Source organism: Lissotriton helveticus, chromosome 10 (genome assembly GCF_964261635.1).
Source record: "Lissotriton helveticus chromosome 10, aLisHel1.1, whole genome shotgun sequence".
NCBI classification, from domain to species: domain Eukaryota; kingdom Metazoa; phylum Chordata; class Amphibia; order Caudata; family Salamandridae; genus Lissotriton; species Lissotriton helveticus.
In genome coordinates this window covers 731630431-731649936 of record NC_136071.1, presented here as the reverse complement: position 1 = coordinate 731649936, position 19506 = coordinate 731630431, and the positions used below count along the sequence as shown (strand labels likewise).

The 19506-nt window shown below is 44.8% G+C and overlaps 1 protein-coding gene across 9 annotated transcripts in view; it reads left to right on the top strand.

The window, feature by feature from the left end:
- Positions 1-17991, top strand: part of DIP2C (DIP2 acetate--CoA ligase C (putative)) — a 1026208-nt gene extending 1008217 nt beyond the window's left edge. For all 9 annotated transcript variants that reach the window (XM_078663289.1, XM_078663292.1, XM_078663288.1 and 6 more), the window contains one exon: positions 14928-17991. In XM_078663289.1, coding sequence (XP_078519415.1) covers positions 14928-15180 — 253 coding nt within the window. In that variant the 3' untranslated portion in view covers positions 15181-17991. The remainder of the gene's footprint in view (positions 1-14927) is intronic.
- Positions 17992-19506: the final 1515 nt, after the last annotated feature.

Here is a 19506-nt window from a genome sequence, read left to right as displayed (position 1 = left end):
TTTTGAGTCGTTAAGAATGGGGCTGGAGTTTAATATAAAAACTGTGATTCAGCATCAACTTACCCTGGCCTCTACCTCCATTCAACCCTAAATCCTGCTACTGCTCTTTTTACAAATGCTTTTACCCCCCCTCACACCCTTCCCTCCTCCCTAATGTGGTCTTCTCAAATCCCGCAAGCCACATTTCTCCCTTATCTCTTATGGGGTGCCTTGACCCTGTACTCTGACCGGCCCCACCCAGACCGCTATAAACTTCTCAACAATTGACAATAGTTGCAAACATTATCCTCCTAAAACAATACACACCTATATAGAGAACTCCACAAAGCACAGCAGTTTAAAACATTCATCTTGTAACAGTAATCTCTTTAAAAAAATTCTGAGCCTCTTCTACCCTTGAAAATAAATGAAATCTCCCTTTAGCCAGCACCTTTAACTTGAACTGTTGTGCAATGGATGCCTGAGCCCTCTGCGCTTTGAATAGCAATAACAATTTCACAAACTCTTTACGCCTCCGCGCCGCCCCTACTGACATATCTGAAAAGTTTCTGCATTTTGTTATTGCGTCAATGGGGATTTGTTTTAACTGAATAGCTTTTGTTAGGATATTTTCTTTAATCCTATAATCTGAGAAATTAACTAGGATGGTGCGCGGATATTTAGAGTTAGGAAAAGGGTGTGCTGGAACCCGATGGGCTCTGGTTAATGTTAGATCTCCAGAATAGTCCGGAAGCACTTTTTGTTCAAAAAAAGTTTCCACCCAACGCAGGGTGCAAGCCCTTCACTCCCCTCGGGGAATCCAGCTATCCAGAGATTTGATTGGCGCGAGTAGTTTTCCAAATCTTCTAATTTTTACTGTAGAGCAATCTTGTCTGCTGTTACCTCGTTGACTCTCCGAATAGTGGAACTCATCTGGTCCTCCAGTTTGGCGATCCTTGATTCAGCCTCCTCGAGCCTTACTGGTATTCCGGCAATAGACGCCTCAATTTTTTCCAGCCTTGAATGTATCGAAGCAGTCTCTTGTGCCTGGGATCTTTTCATCTCCCTGATTTCCTCCAGTATTAGATTCAGGAGGTCTTTCATTTCCATCTGTTGCGAGCTGGGGCCGGAGGAGGGAGCTTCAGATTTCTCGAAAAGATTCTCATTTCTGCTACTACCTAGTTCCCAGCCCCTCTCTGCTCCAGCTCCCGATACATCTTTAAGAGTCTGCTGGCACCTTTGGGCCCCGCGGGTCACTCTGGGGGTCCTAGCAAAAAGGTGGCTTTGGCCATGGTGCCGTCGGCGACTTTGGTCCCGACGCCGCAGGCCCCTGTGGGATCCAGGCCTGGATCGCGGTCGACGCCAGTTGACCTTAAGACTCCTCCGCTGGCGCCGACCCCCATGGTGCCGCTCCCGGCGCCGTCCTCGGACGACGCCATCCCTGGTTTTAGCCCCGGTCCGGCATCGGAGCGGGGCCGTCTCCGGCGTCGATGGGTGAGCCCTTCGCTTATGACCCGGCTCCGTCATTTATGCCTGTTTATCAGGACCCGGATGAAGGGGAGAACTGGGAGGGGTCTGAGCACCCTGTGGCACAGCAGTGCCAGTTAAGTCACGACTGGGCAGATGAGCTAGGGGAGGCCAGTGGTCTAGACACTTCACCTGACACTGGTTTTCTCTCTCCTCCTTCTGTGGTGCTGCGCAGGGCGGCCACGGCCTTGGGCCTTGAGCTCCCGGCAGCAGCCAAGAGGACTAACCTCCTCATCGAGGTGCTTCAACCTCCAGTAAGCTCTCCGGACCCTCTGCTGCAGTTTAATGAGGCCCTCACTGACGTTCTGATGGGCACTTGGTCCAAGCCCGCCACAGGCCCTCCTGTGGATCGGAACGTGGCCTGGCGCCACCGCCCAGCCCCGGGTGACCTCTGCTTTCTGTCCGTACATCCCACCCATGAGTCTGGTTATCCTGGCCTCCACGTCCCAGACCGCCTTCCCGACCGCACCACCAGACCGGGAATCCAAAAGGATGGAACAGTTTGGCAAGAAATTGTTTTCCTCCCTCAGTTTGGGGTTGCGAAACATTAATACAGCATGCCTTTTGGACCGTTACACCCACTCTCTGTGGGATACGGTGGCGGACGTGCTGCCCCAGTGTCCGGAGGAGGCCGGGATGCGGCACGGTATTCTATCCGATTTGGACTTGACACCACGGACTCGCTGGGTAGAGCGATGGCAAGGACGGTGGCGATTTGTCATCACACCTGGCTGAGATCCACAAACTTTTCAGGGGATGTCCAGAGCACTCTCATGGACATGCCTTTTGATGGCCGTCGCCTCTTTGGCAGCAAAACTGATAGTGCGCTGGAGCGCTTTAAGGACTCCAGGGCTACAGCCAAGTCCTTGGGCCTGTAGGCCCAGCACAAGCAAACTTCTGCTTTTCGCTCCTTTCGTGGCCACAGAAGGGGCACCCCCGCACATTCGTCCAGCCACAAGCCGCAAAACCAACCTCAACGCGGTCGCGGACGTGCATTCCGCCGTGACGGAACAGGGGGACAGAGAGCAGGTCAGTCCACATCCGCTCCTGCAGCATCTGCCTCAAAGCCTTCCTAGTCCGAGCTTTCAGGCCCATTCCACGCCAGTGGGAGGCAGAGTTCGCCATCACCTGCTCCACTAGCGTACCATCACTTCGGTCAGGTGGGTGCTGCAAATCGTCCGAAGGGGCTACTCCCTCCCCTTCGAGGCGACCCCTCTAGCCATGCCACCGCAGTGTCGGGGGATCACTTGCAACTTCTACGGGAGGAAGTTACGGCCCTCTTGGCCAAGGAGGCCATCGAGCGCGTTCCTGGCCCAGAAGTGGGACGGGGTTGTTACTCCCACTACTTTCTGGTTCCCAAGAAGGGCAAAATGGGGCCTACGCCCTACCTGGAGACTGGATGATAGGGTTGGACCTGCCGCACGCTTATTTTCACATTCCCGGCCCACCGGCGTTACCTGCGGTTCACGGTGGACCATGAACACTTTCAGTTTACCGTACTCCCCTACAGCCTCACCAGTGCCCCTCGGGTGTTCACGAGTTTCGGTTTGGTTGACCCTACGGCTGCTGGGTCTGATGGCCGCCTGCATCCTGCTGGTACATCACACCAGGTGGTGGATGCAGGCTCTGCAGTGGAACCTGAAGTTCCAGTGGGCACAACATCAGAGCAACCTGTTCGACCACGTCCTGATCTCAAATGGCACTGCGAGACAGTTCCAGTGGCGGCTCACGGACCGCGATTGGGTCAGTGGCAGATCCCTCTCCCTTCCCCAACCGGAGCACACAGTGGTGACGGATGCGTCCCACCTGGGATGGGTGGGCCACATGGGAGAGGCGGAGATCAGAGGCCTCTGGTCTCTGGCGGAGTCCCGGCTCCATATCAACCTTCTGGAGCTGCGGGCGATCCGACTTGCACTGAAGGCATTCCTTCCCTCTGTCCGGGGAAGTGTAGTGCAGTTGTTCACGGACAATACCACCGCCATGTGGTATTGCTACAAACAGGGCAGAGTGTGGTCTCAGACCCTATGCCAGGAGGCTCAACGCCTCTGGACATGGCTGGAACATCAGGGCATCACCCTGGTGGTTCAACACCTGTCAGGTTCTCTGAACGCCAAGGCGGACAAACTCAGCCGTCGGTGCATGATGGATCACGAGTGGCGTCTGAACTCGGACGTGGCGCAAGGTCTCTTTCAGCAGTGGGGAGAGCCTTGGTTAGATCTATTCGCCACCAAAGAGAACGTGCAATGTCATCAGTTCTGCACATTGGAGTTTCCAAGGCGGCACTCGCTCGGAGACGCTTTTCGTCACAAGTGGAGTTACGGTCTGTTATACGCCTTTACGCCTATACCCCTTCTGCCCAGAGTGCTGAAGATCAGGCGTGACCTGTCCCAAGTTATTCTTGTGCCTCCGGATTGGGCACAAAGTTACTGGTATCCCGAGCTACTCAGTCTGTCAATCGATCCCCCGATTCGACTGCCTCTTAAGGAGGACCTTCTGTCGCAGCAGCTGGGGATGGTCCTCCACCCGAACCTGTCCAGCCACCACCTCCATGCGGGGAGATTGAGCGCCGGCAGTTGATGCCATTTGACTTGCCTCCTGAAGTCTGTGATGTCATTCTGGCAGCCAGGCGTCCCTCCACAAAAACGGTATACGCCTGTAGGTTGGCAATTTGTGGCATGGTGCACAGCAAAGGCTGTGGATCCCCTTTCCGCCCCTCTTTCTGAGGTTCTCCTCTTTCTTCTTTCCCTGGCCCAGCAGGGCTCTGCTCTGGGCACCATCAAGGGATATCTTTCAACTGTTTCAGCCTTCTTGAGGCTTCCTGATCAACCTTCTTTCTTTAAGTCCCCTGTTGTAAATACGTTATTGAAAGGCATTACTCACATGTTTCCTCCTGGTCCTTTTGTAATACCTCAGTGGGACTTGAATCTGGTATTAACCTATCTGATGTGTGCTCCGTTTGAGCCACTCCACAACTGTCCTCTTCGTCTTCTGATTCTCAAAACTGCTTTCCTGGTTGCCATCACCTCTGCCAGAAGAGTGAGTGAGCTCCAGGCTCTTTCCTCTAAGCCTCCTTTCCTCTCTGTCCATCCGGACAAAGTTGTTCTGAGGACTCGTCCTTCTTTTCTACCCAAGGTGGTTACTGCCTTTCACATCGGCCAGACCATTACCTTGCCCACCTTCTTTCCGCCTCCTTCGAAAGAGGAAGAGAGGCTCCACCATCTGGACCCAAAACGTGCGCTCTCATTCTACCTGAACCGCACTCAACAGTTCTGGGAGGATGACCAGCTCTTTGTTGGGTACGTGGGCGCTAAGAAGGGACGGGCGGTGCACAAACGGACCATCTCTCGGTGGGTCGTTTTGTGCATCAAGGTCTGTTATTCCTTGGCTAAAAAGAATCCTCTTGAGTGGCTGCGCGCCCATTCCACCCAGGCCACGGCCGCTACTACTGCCCTGGGACGGGGAGTCCCTTTGCAGGACATTTGTCAGGCAGCTACGTGGGCCTTGCTGCACACGTTTGCCAAGCACTACTGCCTCGGCAGCCAAGTCCAGAGGGATGGCTTCTTTGGCCGTTCGGTTCTCCAGGACTTCCTGGTGTGATCTTGGTTTGCAGACCCACCACCGGGGTTGCTATTGCTGGGGTATCTATTCTAAGGGAAGGTATCTAACTAACGTGTTTCTTTCAGATGCACAAGTTACTTACCTTCGGTAACGATATATCTGTAAGAAACATTAGTTAGATTCCTTACCGCCCCACCCATCCTCCCCGTTCTGCGAACCGATATCTAGGGTTAAGGTCATCCATTTCAGGGCCCTAGTTTCAAGGCACCAGTGTCTGTTTCTTGCATGGCTCTGCGTTCCTGGCGTGGAAAGCTATGTACAGAACTGATGTCAGCGCGCGAGGGCGGCGTCTAAGCACTCCGATGACGTCATCCCAGCGATCACGACGCTGACGACGGACGCGGAGCCGCAGACGACACCTACCGACGCACAGGGGTACTGCTGACGAAAACTTTCCAGATCCAGTCTGACGCCTGGGGGTTATACCTAATGTAAGGAATCTAACTAACTAATGTTTCTTACAGATATATTGTTACCGAAGGGAAGCATTAATCGGACACAATATTGAGGGCAAAATATTGAACAAAAGAATCAACAGGTAAGTAAGTCTAGGTTTTCTACACGTAACTCCACATATATGTACCTATGCGGTACATATATCTTCAAGATACATAGATGTGGAGTTGGGAATAGTAAATCTGTACCTCCCTGAATGCACTTATTTTTCGATATTTTGTCCCCAGATATTCTTGTACCCCTATATCCATGGGCTTTGATATTCAGTAGACTATCCTAATCGAGTAAGACATGCAAACTGGGTGGGTCAGAGAGATTGATGCTGGTCCAGACAGAGGCCAACAAGATCATAGGTGTCATTGAGGGAAGAATACTATCAAAACCTTCTGCTATTTTGTCTCTTATATTGTTATAATTTAATATTTAGTTTGTAACTTTGAGCAGTTCCTTTTGTTTCTCTGATAAGTAAAATAAGGTAAATGCGATGCCAGAAGTGCTCAGTGCATCGACTGATACCAGCGAAAGGGATAATGAGCAGCTGAAACATAAGGAGCGGACGGTATGCTGGAAGCACTAGAGGGGAGGAGGAAAGGGCACTAGGGGTTGTCGGGGGGCTATAAAAAAAAATGTTTTAAAGCGTACATGCAGCCGTCCCTGTCGCGCTCTTCTTCACCTTTTCAGGAAGGCACAGAATACCATGGGGCCTATCCTGAAGCTGCTCTTGTGCAAAGAGCAGCTTCAGGATTAGCCTGAGTGCCCTCAATTTGCGCTCCAGGACAGACTGCGAGTCTGTGCCTGCTCTGTCCAACCCAGCTGCGATGCTAGGTTGGAGAGAACTTTCACTGCGCATGATGGTTTGGCCAGCCTGAGGCGGCCGGCCAAACCATCATGCGCAGTGAAAGGAGTGCACTACCACTCCCGTCAGTGCCCGTGACTACCAGGCCTCGCCCCAAGACTTGGCAGGAAAGGAATAATAAAACGAGTGCCCTTTTAATTTTTTCCTTTCCTGAAGTTTTTGGGGGGCGAGGCTCCTCTGCCATAGAGTAGGAGCCGCCGCTGTGAAACATTGGAGCACAGTACATCTTACCTTCCTGCAGACATCTTACCCAAGGGTTTTCATTGAGGTCTGCCAGCGGCTCAGTTAACAGTGTAATTGCTTCCCGAGCAAAGCAAATGCATTGCTCCTGAAAATGTCCATGTGCTTCCCAAAGAATCTAGAATGGGGCAGTGATGCATCCATTGTCCAAGTCTGCTAAGTACGTTCCCCCACTTCTTGTTGATTTTGTAGACTTTTAAATATCTGGAGAAAATGGATGTCTGATGCCTATAATGCACCTTTTTGGCACTGGGTGGGTGGTTTCTGGTTCAGGGGCATCTGCAGGTAGTTTGGGGCATATTTTCCACGTCCATGTAAGTTTGCCACTAAAGTTTACAATATCATCCTCGATGAGAGGTATTCTTCTGTGAGGTATTCCTAGAGCTCTAGTGTTGACCCTAAAGCATTTTTGCAGACCCTTTACTCTTCAGGCTCTACATATCTGAGCTCCATCCAATTATGTGCCTTCTAAGGCTAGAAACTATTGTAAGGCAATTTTGTTTAGAGCTCCAGATGGTGCAGGATGGATGTGACTTGGACCTTTTCTTTCCATGGTTTGTTTTGTGTGCTATCACAGGCATTCTGTGAAACCTGTAGGCTGGCAGCCGAGACGTTAGCATCCTGTTTATTCATGGGTGTGCTATTAGGGTCATGTCTGGCAGGACTTTATGATGGCAAAAATTTTTCTGGGCTATCGTTAAGTTTTCTTAATGGATTTTGGAAAATGGTGGCAAAACCTGAGAGGTTGCTTTTTATCTGCTGAACGTTTACGATGCCAGCTCCTGCAGACTAGATGGACACATTTATTTTGCCCTCATCTTGTTTTAGATTTAGAAGCGCCCTCTGTGCAATGCGCTGCGACAATCCACATCAGTGGTATCAAACCCTAAATGGTCCACAGGTAGTATCGTCGCTAGAGTGGTCACTGAGGAGTAAAGCAGAGGCACCAGATATCTACAATGACCTGAGCAAAACCTGAGCTCTAAGTGTATATGCCAGAAGAGATGTTGACTTTTGGCTTGTGTGGCCCCAGCTAAACCATAGGGTCAGTCATTACCCTGTCATGACTGAACACTTACCTTTTGTGCAGACACAGAATCAGGTTCTTCTACGAGTAGAAGTCGAGAGGGAAGCTGTGCTGCTCCTCCCTGTGAATAGCGGAGTCATTTACGAGGACTGCTTTGCCTCAGATTTATTGTCATTAGGCTCAATGACAGATGAACTATAAACAATATGTTAATCCTCACTAGCCCACCAGTAGGAGTTGACTGCTGACTCTCAATGAATATGATATGAGTAAAGGCAAAATTATTTTTTCAAGATTGTTAAAGGTCTTCCTGCGAACTTGCACAAAAACAAGTATTATCAGAGTAGTTTTAAGATCGTAGGAAGTACGTTTAAGAACATTTTTATTTGTGCAGGAGGAATGGAGGGAGAACTGGCCGTCTTAGATGTAGAGATGCAAGCTCTGGAAGATAAAGGGCACAAAACCAAGACAGCACACGGAAGTGATGGTTGAGATGCTGTATTATCTCACTAAGCCAGAAAAATGGGTGGGACAGCGAACGGTGCAGGAAGTGAACAAAATGTCCTCGAGTGCCAAGCGGCCAAATTCTAATGCAAGGGGGACCCCAGCTGAACACCGAGGGAAGGTACTAGATCATACATAAGGGAATACATCTTAATTAACAGGTAAAGACTAGCTACATTAGCTTTTGGCTCAGACTACTCCCAGAAAAATAGACAGTCGTTGTTAAGTTTTCCAGCTTAGAATGGAATGGTAACAATACACAGCTAGAAAGGTATTGCATAAATTGCATATTTTGATGAACATTTTCATCCATGCATGATTCAGTAAGTAAGTAAAAACTTTATTCTGCTTCAATACATAGAAAACCATAAACGTACATATATAAAAAGTGTGTACATTCCTCAAAAGAGAATAATACATATTTACTGTAAAATGGCATTAATAAATTAAAATATGCAGCGGGGGAATTAAAAGTAAGGGAAAAAGTCACCAGAATACAATTATAGGTTCTTTCTATGTCTGATACAAATTTTTTAAATCCTAGCAATATGTAGGGCGAGAAGTTCAGACTCTAGAAATTGTAGAACCAGAAGGGCGGGGCGACATTGACGTAAGCCAGAACTTTTAAATTGGTACAAGATATCGCTTTCTAGGTTCTAGCTAAAATTTTCAAAAGAGGGTCATATGTAATGTGGATTGGGAGGAGATACCATCACAGGGGCATTGACAAGGCAACTGCGTCCAATCGTTAACTTTGGGAAATGTAGTTAACCTGAAAATTGCATCTAACCTCAAGCGAGTCAACAGAAATCTATCATAACTGCTTAGGTTCCAGGTTAAATAAGGCTGAATCAGCATGGAAGGTTTGATCGATAAGGCGTGCTGGGCTGAAGATTTGCGGGCTTCAACAGACAAACGGAGCTCCGCTAGATGGGATAAGCATTTAGTTGTCAGCACTTTCCTGCTGATATGACTTATTTCTAGAGGGTTAAGATAGAGTTGTTCTAGGCCCATATCATACAAGAACCCTATAACGTAATTGAGCCAACCAATCTTTGTGACGTTTTCTAGCAAAAGATAGTCCCTCACAATGCTTTGGGAGAAAACCAGCTTATCCGAGGTCCATATGTGGTGCCTTAAGAGTATAGGCTCTGCCTTAATAAGGTCGATGATATAAGGGAGGCCCAACTCAATATGGCAGCTGAACGTAGATGTGCCCTGAGGAACCGCGAGGAGGAACCTCAGAAAGTTGTACTCTACTTTTTGGAGGGAGTCAGCCTGGACGTAACCCCACACCCCAGCCCGTAGATGGCAGTACTGATACATTTGGCCTGGTATACTCGTATCAGTTCCTCAGGTGCTCTTTTTCCTAGTCGCTTAGTGAACTTTCCCAGAGTCATGATAGATTTTAAGAACTGAAGTTTTCTAGCCTCAATGGCTTTTTTCCAGGTCCTTTTTCATCTATCAATACTCCCAGGTACGGATATGTGGGGGTGTACTCTACGCTAGAATTGTTGATATATATCGTCCTCCCTTTACCTCGTTTATTTCCACAGTTCATGATAAATGTTTTTTTAATATTGATTTTTAGATCTAGATTTGACATGAATAAGTTGTAACGGGAGAGAGAACAATGAAGTTCAATGGGAGTGCGGGCAATAATCACCGCGTCATCCGCATAGAGGAGAGCGGGGATCGGACAATGCTGAATTAGGGGTAGGTCCTTTGCCCCTTCCAGCATGGCTAATTCTAAACCATTGGTGTACAAGATAAAAAGGAAAGGGGCCAGGACGCATCCCTGTGTGACTCCCCGTTCCACTCTGAAAGATTCTGTCAGTTCTCCCCCAGTGCCAAATCTCACTCTAGCTGTGGCATTTGAGTACATTTCCCGTAGAAATTTTACTAGCAGTTCATCTACTCCCAGAGCTGTTAAGATGGACCATAACTTCGAATGGCCCACACAGTCAAACGCAGCTGTAAGATCTACGTAGGCCAGTTGAAGGCTCCCACCTTTTGCATCCACATATTTACCCTTAATTAAGGACAGATTCAGGACCTGCTCGACAGTACACAAACCTTCCCTAAAACCATACTGAATGTCGGATATGATCTTTTTGTCTTTGGACCAAGACTGAAGTCTTTCTAAGATAATACGGCCCGCCGTTTTTCCGAATGAGTCCAGTAGGGAGATGGGACGGTAGCAAGTGGAATAAGGATAGATTTTTACCATGAGTCTAACAGGCCAATTTTGCTGGTTGCATTTAATACCCTTAATAAAATTGGGGCCCAGAGATCTGGGTTGAATTTATAGAGATCCACTGGGACCCCATCGGGGCCCGGGGCCTTTCCCCCTTTACTAGCTATCAGTGCGTTCTCAACTTCATTTGGAGAGAAGTCCAGTGCAAGTGGGGTGAATGGGGGGGTAGTTCTGGCCAAGTTCGACCCTCGGGAACACTGATCCGTTTTAGGGTTTTCTGCTATCCCAAATATGTTTGAAAAATGGGCAATCCAAGATGGTTCGTCTATTGTGACCTCTATCTTGTTTGTGTCTCTAGGACCTGACAAAAAGGGGGAATTTATCACTTGCCAAAAAGCAGCACTGTCATTTAAGCGGCAACTTTTGTGTAATTCTGCCCATAATTCCTCTTTTAGTTCTAGTTTTCTTATCCTTATGGCTTTATTATAGGTCTTCCTAAGATGAGCGATCTCTTTTCTGTCCCTGTCTGGAACATTTAGAGCTTTTTTCAACTTTGAATAGGCTTAAGTGCAGATGGAGTTAAACCAGCCTACGTAATTGTTTTTTGCTCCTTTAGCATTAGAAGTTAAAGCTTTTTGGATGGATTCGGTTACTAGTAAAAAGTTGTCAATGATCTCCTGTGGGGAGGAAATGTCTGCGAAGCAGATGTTTATTTTTGTCAGGGAGTTCTTGACAACTTTTTCTGTGATCTTTGCTGGGTCGACTTTTGCCCACTTCAAAGCGTAACCATTTAACCTAACCAGTCTTATGTCTTCCTCCCGGTAAAGATCATTCTGTTTGTTCCTTTCTCCTAACATGGGGAGGGAAAAGGAGGCTGATATAGGGAAATGGTCACTGAATACAGAGTTATTGGTTTGAAAGTTTACGATATGGGAGGAAGCCGTGCTTGTTAGGAGTATAAAATCAATACAAGTAGATGCACAGTTTCCATGGAAAGTTGATTTCAAAAGGACCATCGGAGAAACCATTTCATTTGCCAAAGTTAATTGAAGGCTCAGGATCGTCTCGTTTAAGCAAGCCCCGCTTTGGGAGTGGGTGAAATGAGTAATATTTATATCATTTTCATCTGTGAGTCCATATATATTGTTTTCGTTGTGGAGGCAAAGAGTCAAGTTAAAATCGCCTCCCCATATAAGTATAGGGTTTTTTCCTTGGTATCTGATATTAAAAACCTAAAAGGAAAGTACGAATTTCCTTTAAGATGGCAATCAGCTGCAGTTGAGGTAAGTTTTTATAAAATGTACTATCAGGATGGGGTCCGTATTATTTATGTCAATTTGAATTATCTGATAATTGGGCTCGATTTTTAAGGCCATGATTTCCCGGAATTGAATTAGGTTGGTGACATAGACCACTAGGCCTCCTTTTGCGCGTCCCGAGGGAGATGGTATTGCGGGAGAGAAGTAGGTTTTGTAACCATTTAAATGGGCAGGCAAAACTGCCCATATTTCTTGTAAGCAAATGAGGTCATAATCCTGGACGAAGGTAAGCCACTCACCCAATTGGACCTTTGTGAGAAGGCCAGCAATATTCCAAGATCATTTTAAACGGGACCCCTCTCACAGTGGGTGGGACAAGTAGGGAGGCTGCTAAGTGACTGATATCTTCATTACCCTGCGTAGTATCAGAATGGGAACCCAAGATAGACGTAGAACAAATATTGTGGGGTCAAAACTGAGAAGTAGAATCAGTGGGTGGTTTGAGTGGAAGGACAATATGATCCCGTTCTAATGGTATCATAATGGAGTCTAGTGACATAGATGAATAAATTGTCACCCTGTTTTCTGTCAAAAAAGATTTTTGAGAAGGAATGGGAGAATGGGCCCTGCTATTTCCTTCGTTTGATCCTAGTGTAGACCCTTGATCAAGAGTTAGTGTTCAGTCCATTTCCTCGAGAGAACATAGCTGGTTAAACCTATTTGAGGTTATAACTGAATCATTTCTTTCTCCCCAGGGGTTTGCTGTTGGTTTGTAGAAAAAAACCCAAGGGAATGGCCATAATAGTTGGATCAGATGAGGAGATAAGTTCTTTGTTGTTTAAGAGAGAACGGACCATACGTGGGGACCTGAAATTTATGACGATGCAATCACCCTGTATTGTTTTCGGCGAGGAACCTAGCCAGCCCACCCTGCGGACCATGAGAATTTCGTCTGTACTGCGGGGATTAAAACGCTTCTATTTTGTCAGCCAATCTACTACTTTATTTCGGAGCGATGACCAGGTTTCAGTTTGGGCTTGTTTCAGGGCCGGGACCCCGTAATTATTAGAACGTAAGGGCATGACGCCGGTGGAAGATCCAGGGTTTTTGGGTTTGATCGAATTATGCAGGTGGTTAGTTGGTCCTTATTTGTTAATTCTCGTCTATTATTGTGCTCTACTCTAGAGGTGGTCATTAAGGTGTTGGACGCAGAATCCTGGTTTTTCGAAGTTTTTAAATATGAATCCCTTATTCGACCTGTCGTAGCTTCCTGATAGCTCTGCCTAGGGCCTTTGTTTCGCGTAGGAACACCTACCCTGCCGTCTTGGGCTGAAATTTGCTTCATTGTGGATAATTTAAGTGAGTCTAGGTCCTCTTTTAATTGGTCCAGCTTGCGCTCTATAAAACTAAATCTTTTGTTAATAAGGGTGCTCACCAATGTTGTAATGGCCTTGGTGTGTACTTCTAAAAAACCCTTGATGAGCGTTTCAATAGCTAAGTTAGTCGTTTATGCATATGGCGGGGGCCTTAATAGGGAGAGTAGATGTTTCTAAGTGGGGGCTGTCAGCCACCTCTGTTTGTGATTCTACTGAATGTATTTCTGTACGGTTTGGGTCTTGGAAGGCCTTTTTTCACCCATCATTTCCCCCCTTGGTTTCCATAATCTTTGAGCTTGTTTTAGTCCCTTTCTTCAGTTTTAATTGGTTCCGGGTTTGAGGGCCTACCTGTTCTGCGGTGGAATGATCATATTCACCAGCATGGCTCCTGGGGGGAAGAAGTAGAGGTGACGAGTTGGGGTAGTGGTTCTTTGATGGATTATAACCCTCAGAGTTAATGATCTAGAGTTTTCTTCCCCCCCTAGTTAGTGAAAACATTGTGGGGTCAAGGGAGAGCCTTTGTTCCGTTAGCTGAATCTCATGGCTGAGAAGGGATTCAGCTCTGACCAAAAAAGCGTCTAGAGTACCCACAGTGCTCTTTCGTTTCTCCATCTTGCTTTTCTCGTTTTAGCGGGGGGTACTCAGTACGAACACCTGGGAATTAATTTATGGGAGAAAGATTCCCTGTGCCTTAGATGATCTTAAAGAACAGAGACTAAAATTCAAAGATTCTTATCTGCACAAATGTCAACAGGTTCCTCAAGACTAGTAAGAAGAACTAGAGAAACCAAGGGGGGTGGCTCTGCCCTGGCCCTTCCGGGCTCAGACGGGCCCGCCCTTGGCCCGGGCTTCGCCCTGCCCGCGCGCGTCCCGCGAAGCGAGGGCCGCGAGCCGCTATGTAGCACGGGGAGGTGGGGCTGCGTGATGCACAGGTGAGCGTAGTTCTAAGCCTCGTGGTTGTTGTAGTCCTTCACCCTCCTTGTAATGAAACAAAATAGACCCACAAACAGTCTGCGGCTACGAGTATGAATCAGTAAGTGACAGTGTTGTAAAGCACCATATATTGTATCTAATCTGTGGAATGAAAGAAAAGGTAAGGACTTCGGTAAAACAAATGAAAATGTAGTCTGATAAAAACACCAACATTTTGAATTTTAATGGTGGCCAAGATTGCAGGTTCATCATCTACCTGTATGTTCTAAAATAATTCATGACTTATTTTTATAGAATTATTTCTGTTGTGTTTTCTACTTGTGGTCCCTCTGTAAACCTGTTAAGTGTGGAGAATATGTTCATTCTAGAATATTCTTCATGAGATTAATACACTAGGGTTTATAAGAACCAGCTTTAGAGTTATGTAAACTTTCTTGAAGTAAAATATGAATGGATTAAAGGATTTCACGAAGATTCAGGATTATTGGCTGACTCAGTTACCTGTTCCTTCTAGTCTGGTTGCTCATTAACCCTGAAAAACGTTTTCTCTTTCCCTTGCTGATTGGTGTACCATTTGGAAAATTGGCTCAGATGTTAATTATTCATTTTAACAAATACTTAGGTATTGGCTAAGCGTAGTGTAATTTATGATAGCTGCTGTTCCAACGTTGTGATTGTTTTTTTAGTCATTAAAACTGAGAATTTCTTGAGAAGAAAAATCACACAAGAATTAGTAACTTGCATAGCGCATGTTTTTGGGGGGATTATTGTTGTCCTAACATATTAACAAATACGGTAAGTCCAAATTCAGTATGTTCTAATGCCAAGGTTCTGTTGTCCTGTTCTGCTATCTTAGTTGTTAAAAGGGGTGATATTGAAAAAGTTGGCTAGCTCTTTCCTTCTGATGCACTACAGAATGCTTTGTAAGGCCAATGTTTTCTTTTTCAATTTTTAGTGCTGTGTTCACCTGGACAAACTTGCTGGTAGTCGTCGTTGAGCTGGACGGATCAGAGCAAGAAGCCTTGGACCTAGTTCCTTTGGTCACCAATGTAGTTTTGGAGGAACATTATCTAATAGTTGGTGTGGTTGTAGTGGTGGACATTGGTGTTATTCCTATCAACTCCCGTGGAGAGAAACAGCGTATGCACCTACGTGATGGATTTTTAGCAGACCAGCTAGATCCTATTTATGTGGCCTACAACATGTAGTCTTGTATCTTAAGGCTTCCATGGACTTTATTATAGGTGTATAAATTTTTTTGTGTTCACTACAAATGTGCAAATCAGAGGGTGATGCTTCAAGATGGAACAGTTTCTGTTTTTATGAATTAGCAAAGCACTCACAATTGGCAAGAAAATACAATGTGAACGGTTTTTCTTTACCACTACGTTTTAGCACAGAAAGACTTTGGGTACTGCCTTCATTTTGTCCGAAAGACCATCCATTTTTTGCTCATATGTTGATAAAGCTTTTAAGTAAGAGTGGCTTTGTATTTTATGTTTTGCTGAATTAGCTTTATTTTTAATCTGCCTCCTAAGGGGACTGTTTTTAACATTTTCCGTTGTTTAATGCAATGTTTCAATTATGAATAGGTTACTAATTTAAGTCATTATGAGAACTTTTTTTTTAACTGTCTTGAGGTACGAGAAAATGACCCAGAATAGCACCTTTACACTAGTTTTTAGCTGTTTTGACAGACAGAAGGAAAAGAATAGGCATCACATTTTAGATGCTGCTATAGAACAACACATTATAAATAAAATGTTCTTCAGGAATTATTGTGCAAATATCTTTGTACTAAACTAAAAAGATAAAATAAGTTACTTTCTCTTCATATGTAATTATGTACAAAACGTTTAATTTATTTTGATCTCTTTAGAAGTATAAAAGAGAAACATTCAAGAGGGTTAAACTCTTGTAATGTTTGCTAATATAAAAAGTGTTGTATTATCTTGAGTGGATAGTATCACATCAAATATATATATGAAATATAAATTCACTTATGAAAAAAGATTTAAAAGTTTAAAATGCAGTTCTAGCCACTTGCATGGTGTCTCCCACTGTAGATAATCAAGTGTTATTCACAAAAATTGTTTGTACAGGCAATTTTGTATTGCCACGTGTCCCAAGTCTAAAAGATACCAGCAAGTGAAAATATTACTGTCTTTAAGACGGTGAGACATTTAAAAAAGTTAAAAATGCACTATAATTTTTTTGTTTGCCAGGGAAAAGCACCCAAATCAACAGTGTAAATGTGTGCTGGCATGTGCATTCACTTGTTAGACTTTAGACAAGGCGGGTTGGAAAACACAGTTTTTTGTAGCTGCATAACTGTTTTTATACCATTGTCATTGTTTTTTTTTTTATGTTCGTTAAGTGACCATGGAAGATGTTGATGGTCATGTGCACCAGGACAGGTATTGGCCTCACAGATGGCTAGTTGATCTGGTGGGTAAATCATTCACTTTACGTGTGGGAAGGCTCTCAATTGAAGCTTTGGGTCTTTCCTCAGCCGTGCTTAGTGTATAGGCACCACCACTAAATTGGGCACATTGTATATTAAGTGTTTGCTAAGGGAAGGTTATAGGCAATTTAGAACGACACAGAAACTGTACTGAGGGATTACAAAAGAGGATGCTAGAATTGACCGAGCAGGGGGGTGAAGCAGAAGGGTTTGCATCACAACAGCTGCTATAATTTGCCATTTCTATACAGATTTACTGTGTTTTCAAGGTTGGTTCGCCAAGCCGTCCCTCATGTAGCAAAATCATTAGCAGCCTTTATTTCTGTTTCCTCAATGGGTGATATGAGGTTATGAGCAGAGTTATTAATTGTATAAAATATGTTCCTGTGATGGTTGTCATTACTGGATGTGCATGACTAAGATTGCTGGTGGGAAGACAAAACCCTTTGATTTATTTAGTCAATGTATGTCGTCTGCTTGTGCAGAATAGAGTATATACAGCAAATGTTCCCTTGCAAAGGACAGGTTGTGTCCAACAATTGGTTTTCACCCCTCTGTTAAATTAGTGGCATTTTTGTCTGTATGTAAGGTGCATCATACCACAGCCAATAGTCACTTTATAATTTTATACCGCTGCTTTGTACGTCACTGCCGGGCACATATTTGCACCCATGTATAGAATGTGAATCTGTGAAGTCCACAATTTTCTGCCTCCTAAATTGTCATGTGTAAAAGGCAATTTTTTTAAAACATTTTTGCTGAGATGATTGGTTGTAATCCTAATTCCAACTCGAAATGCCTTTGGAAGCCCTTCTTCAGGCTTCAATGCTGTGAAACACATGTCGGCTGCTGTTGAAAGCATCCTTTTAGCTATGCCAAATCAGATTTTCATTGTGAGGGTGAGGAAGAACTGCTACGTAGTTCCAAGGCCAGCTAATAAGAGATTTCTTCTGCAACGGTCATCTGTGCCAGTAAATCCAAATCTGAAAATAAAGGCACGAGTAATGAGTTGCATTTCAAAGTTTATTGTGCAAGTGAAAAGTAAGTAAACATTTCAAGTACCATCAGATTCAGCAATAAGGAGGATTGTTCTGTATTAGAAACTTGTACTGTACATAAAACCATTCATGAGAATGTATACAAATGTTTGTCTTGTGACCTTGTGCTTGTGAAGTCAAACAACACCATCTAATCAACTTGATGCACATGCACAAAAGCAGGAGGGTACACAATAAACACAGAGAACACAAAGCGAATCAAACAGGAGCAGATTCCTCATGGTGCTTGGTTATTAAGTATATTTAATCCTGCTTGACACTTTACCCGAGGGGGGAAACTGTCCCTTTTATCAGTTGAATGTTAGCAGCGTTATTTCATAGAGTGTGGTGACTGGTTAGAGAAGTTCATGTACTCGGCCAATCACAGGTGAAGGCGAAAATTTTTATGTGCAAAGGACAGCAACCTTCTTATATGTTAAACCACCAGTACGCTTTGTACATCTGTGATAACGCCTGTTTTATATTCAAATGAACAAATAAAAGCTTTTATTTTTGTTGCTCTGAAAATCAGTTTCTTAATCGGTCATCTGAATTGGGTCTAAAATGCACGTCGTTTATTTTGAGGAATTCCGACAACTACAGTAAATTGTATTTTTTTAATGCAACTCTTATCATACCTAATTTAACGTTGCGGATCCTTGTACTTACAATGATGATGTTTCTTGTAGTAACATGGTTCGTTTATGGTAAAATCATTTTATAAACCAATTATATATATTTAAATATACCATTCACATTTTGCTCAGAAAGTATGGAGGTAAAGGCCATTCATTTACAAAGAAATCAGAAATGTCTGTGTTAGAAACCTCGTGCCTCTTTCTTCAACTCCCATACAGACCTGGGTCTTATAATTTCACCCTTTTTCTCTTCCCGATTCTGCTTTCTCTCGCTTCTTCTGGTTTAAAGTGTGGAAATGGAAAATAAGTCCTTTCGCCAAAAAGGAGTGCCGGTGGGCCCCACCTGCTACCACAGACAAATTAAGCACTGTGGTTTGGAGGAACAATCATTTGAGGTGCACAGGAGGGGAGGTCCTGGGACAGCACTATTGAAATGTAGTTTTAAAGAGTATTGGAGCTACAAAAACCTTGTTTCATTTAAAACTAAAGGTTTGGGACTTTTTTAACTTTGTGTGTGGATATTTGATTTTCGAAATATATGCAGGTACCTGTGAGGCTAACCTGTGGAAATTCTTTGTGTGCTATCCCATCCATGCATGGAGGCATCTTCAGAATGTAAACATGAGACTGCTTATATCATCTGAAATTAAGAGACCATGTGCTTCGTATATAATGTCTTGAGTGGCTGCTGGTAGAGGCCCAAGTCAAGTTCACCGTTTTGACCCTGGGGACCGGAGCCTGTTGGGACAAAGTCTAGCATATCTGCATCAGAATTTCAAGATCCTAGTGGCCTTCTGTTCTTGTTAAAACTTAGCCTACGTTTACCCTACCCAAAAAAAACTAAAGGCTATTGGCCCTCGATTTCGCTGAATTAAGAAACATTGTAAAATGTTGTCGCGAATAAAGAACAGAGAGCATTCTACAAGTCCAAGCCATTTTAGAAAGGCTTTTAAAAAATGATCAAAGGTCATGGTCAATGTCCATAAGAAAGTTTATCATGTCCTTCACAGGCAAAGGTAAGTTTCTTATTGATCGTGCAGCAAAGCAGTTTGCTGCATGGCTGGATCATAGAAGAAACAGACCTAGCATTGGAGTCAAAATCCAGATCAGTTCCAGATTGTATTGAAAACAATCACTGTGTTTAGGTTCCCACTTTCTTCCCAAAATTTCTTCGACTAGAATTTTCCCCTCATTTCTCCAATCTGTCTCAGGTTATGGCTTTTCAGCAGGCTACGTTGGACTTTTTCACAACTGCTCCTCATCTCTGTGAGACATCCCAGGCTCCCAAGGACAGGTAAGGTCCTTCAAGCCCAGCTATTCTGCCTGCCCTCACCATGACTCCACCCAACTGCATGCTTTTAAAAGCTCTGGACTTAAAGCCGCATTTGCAGAAAC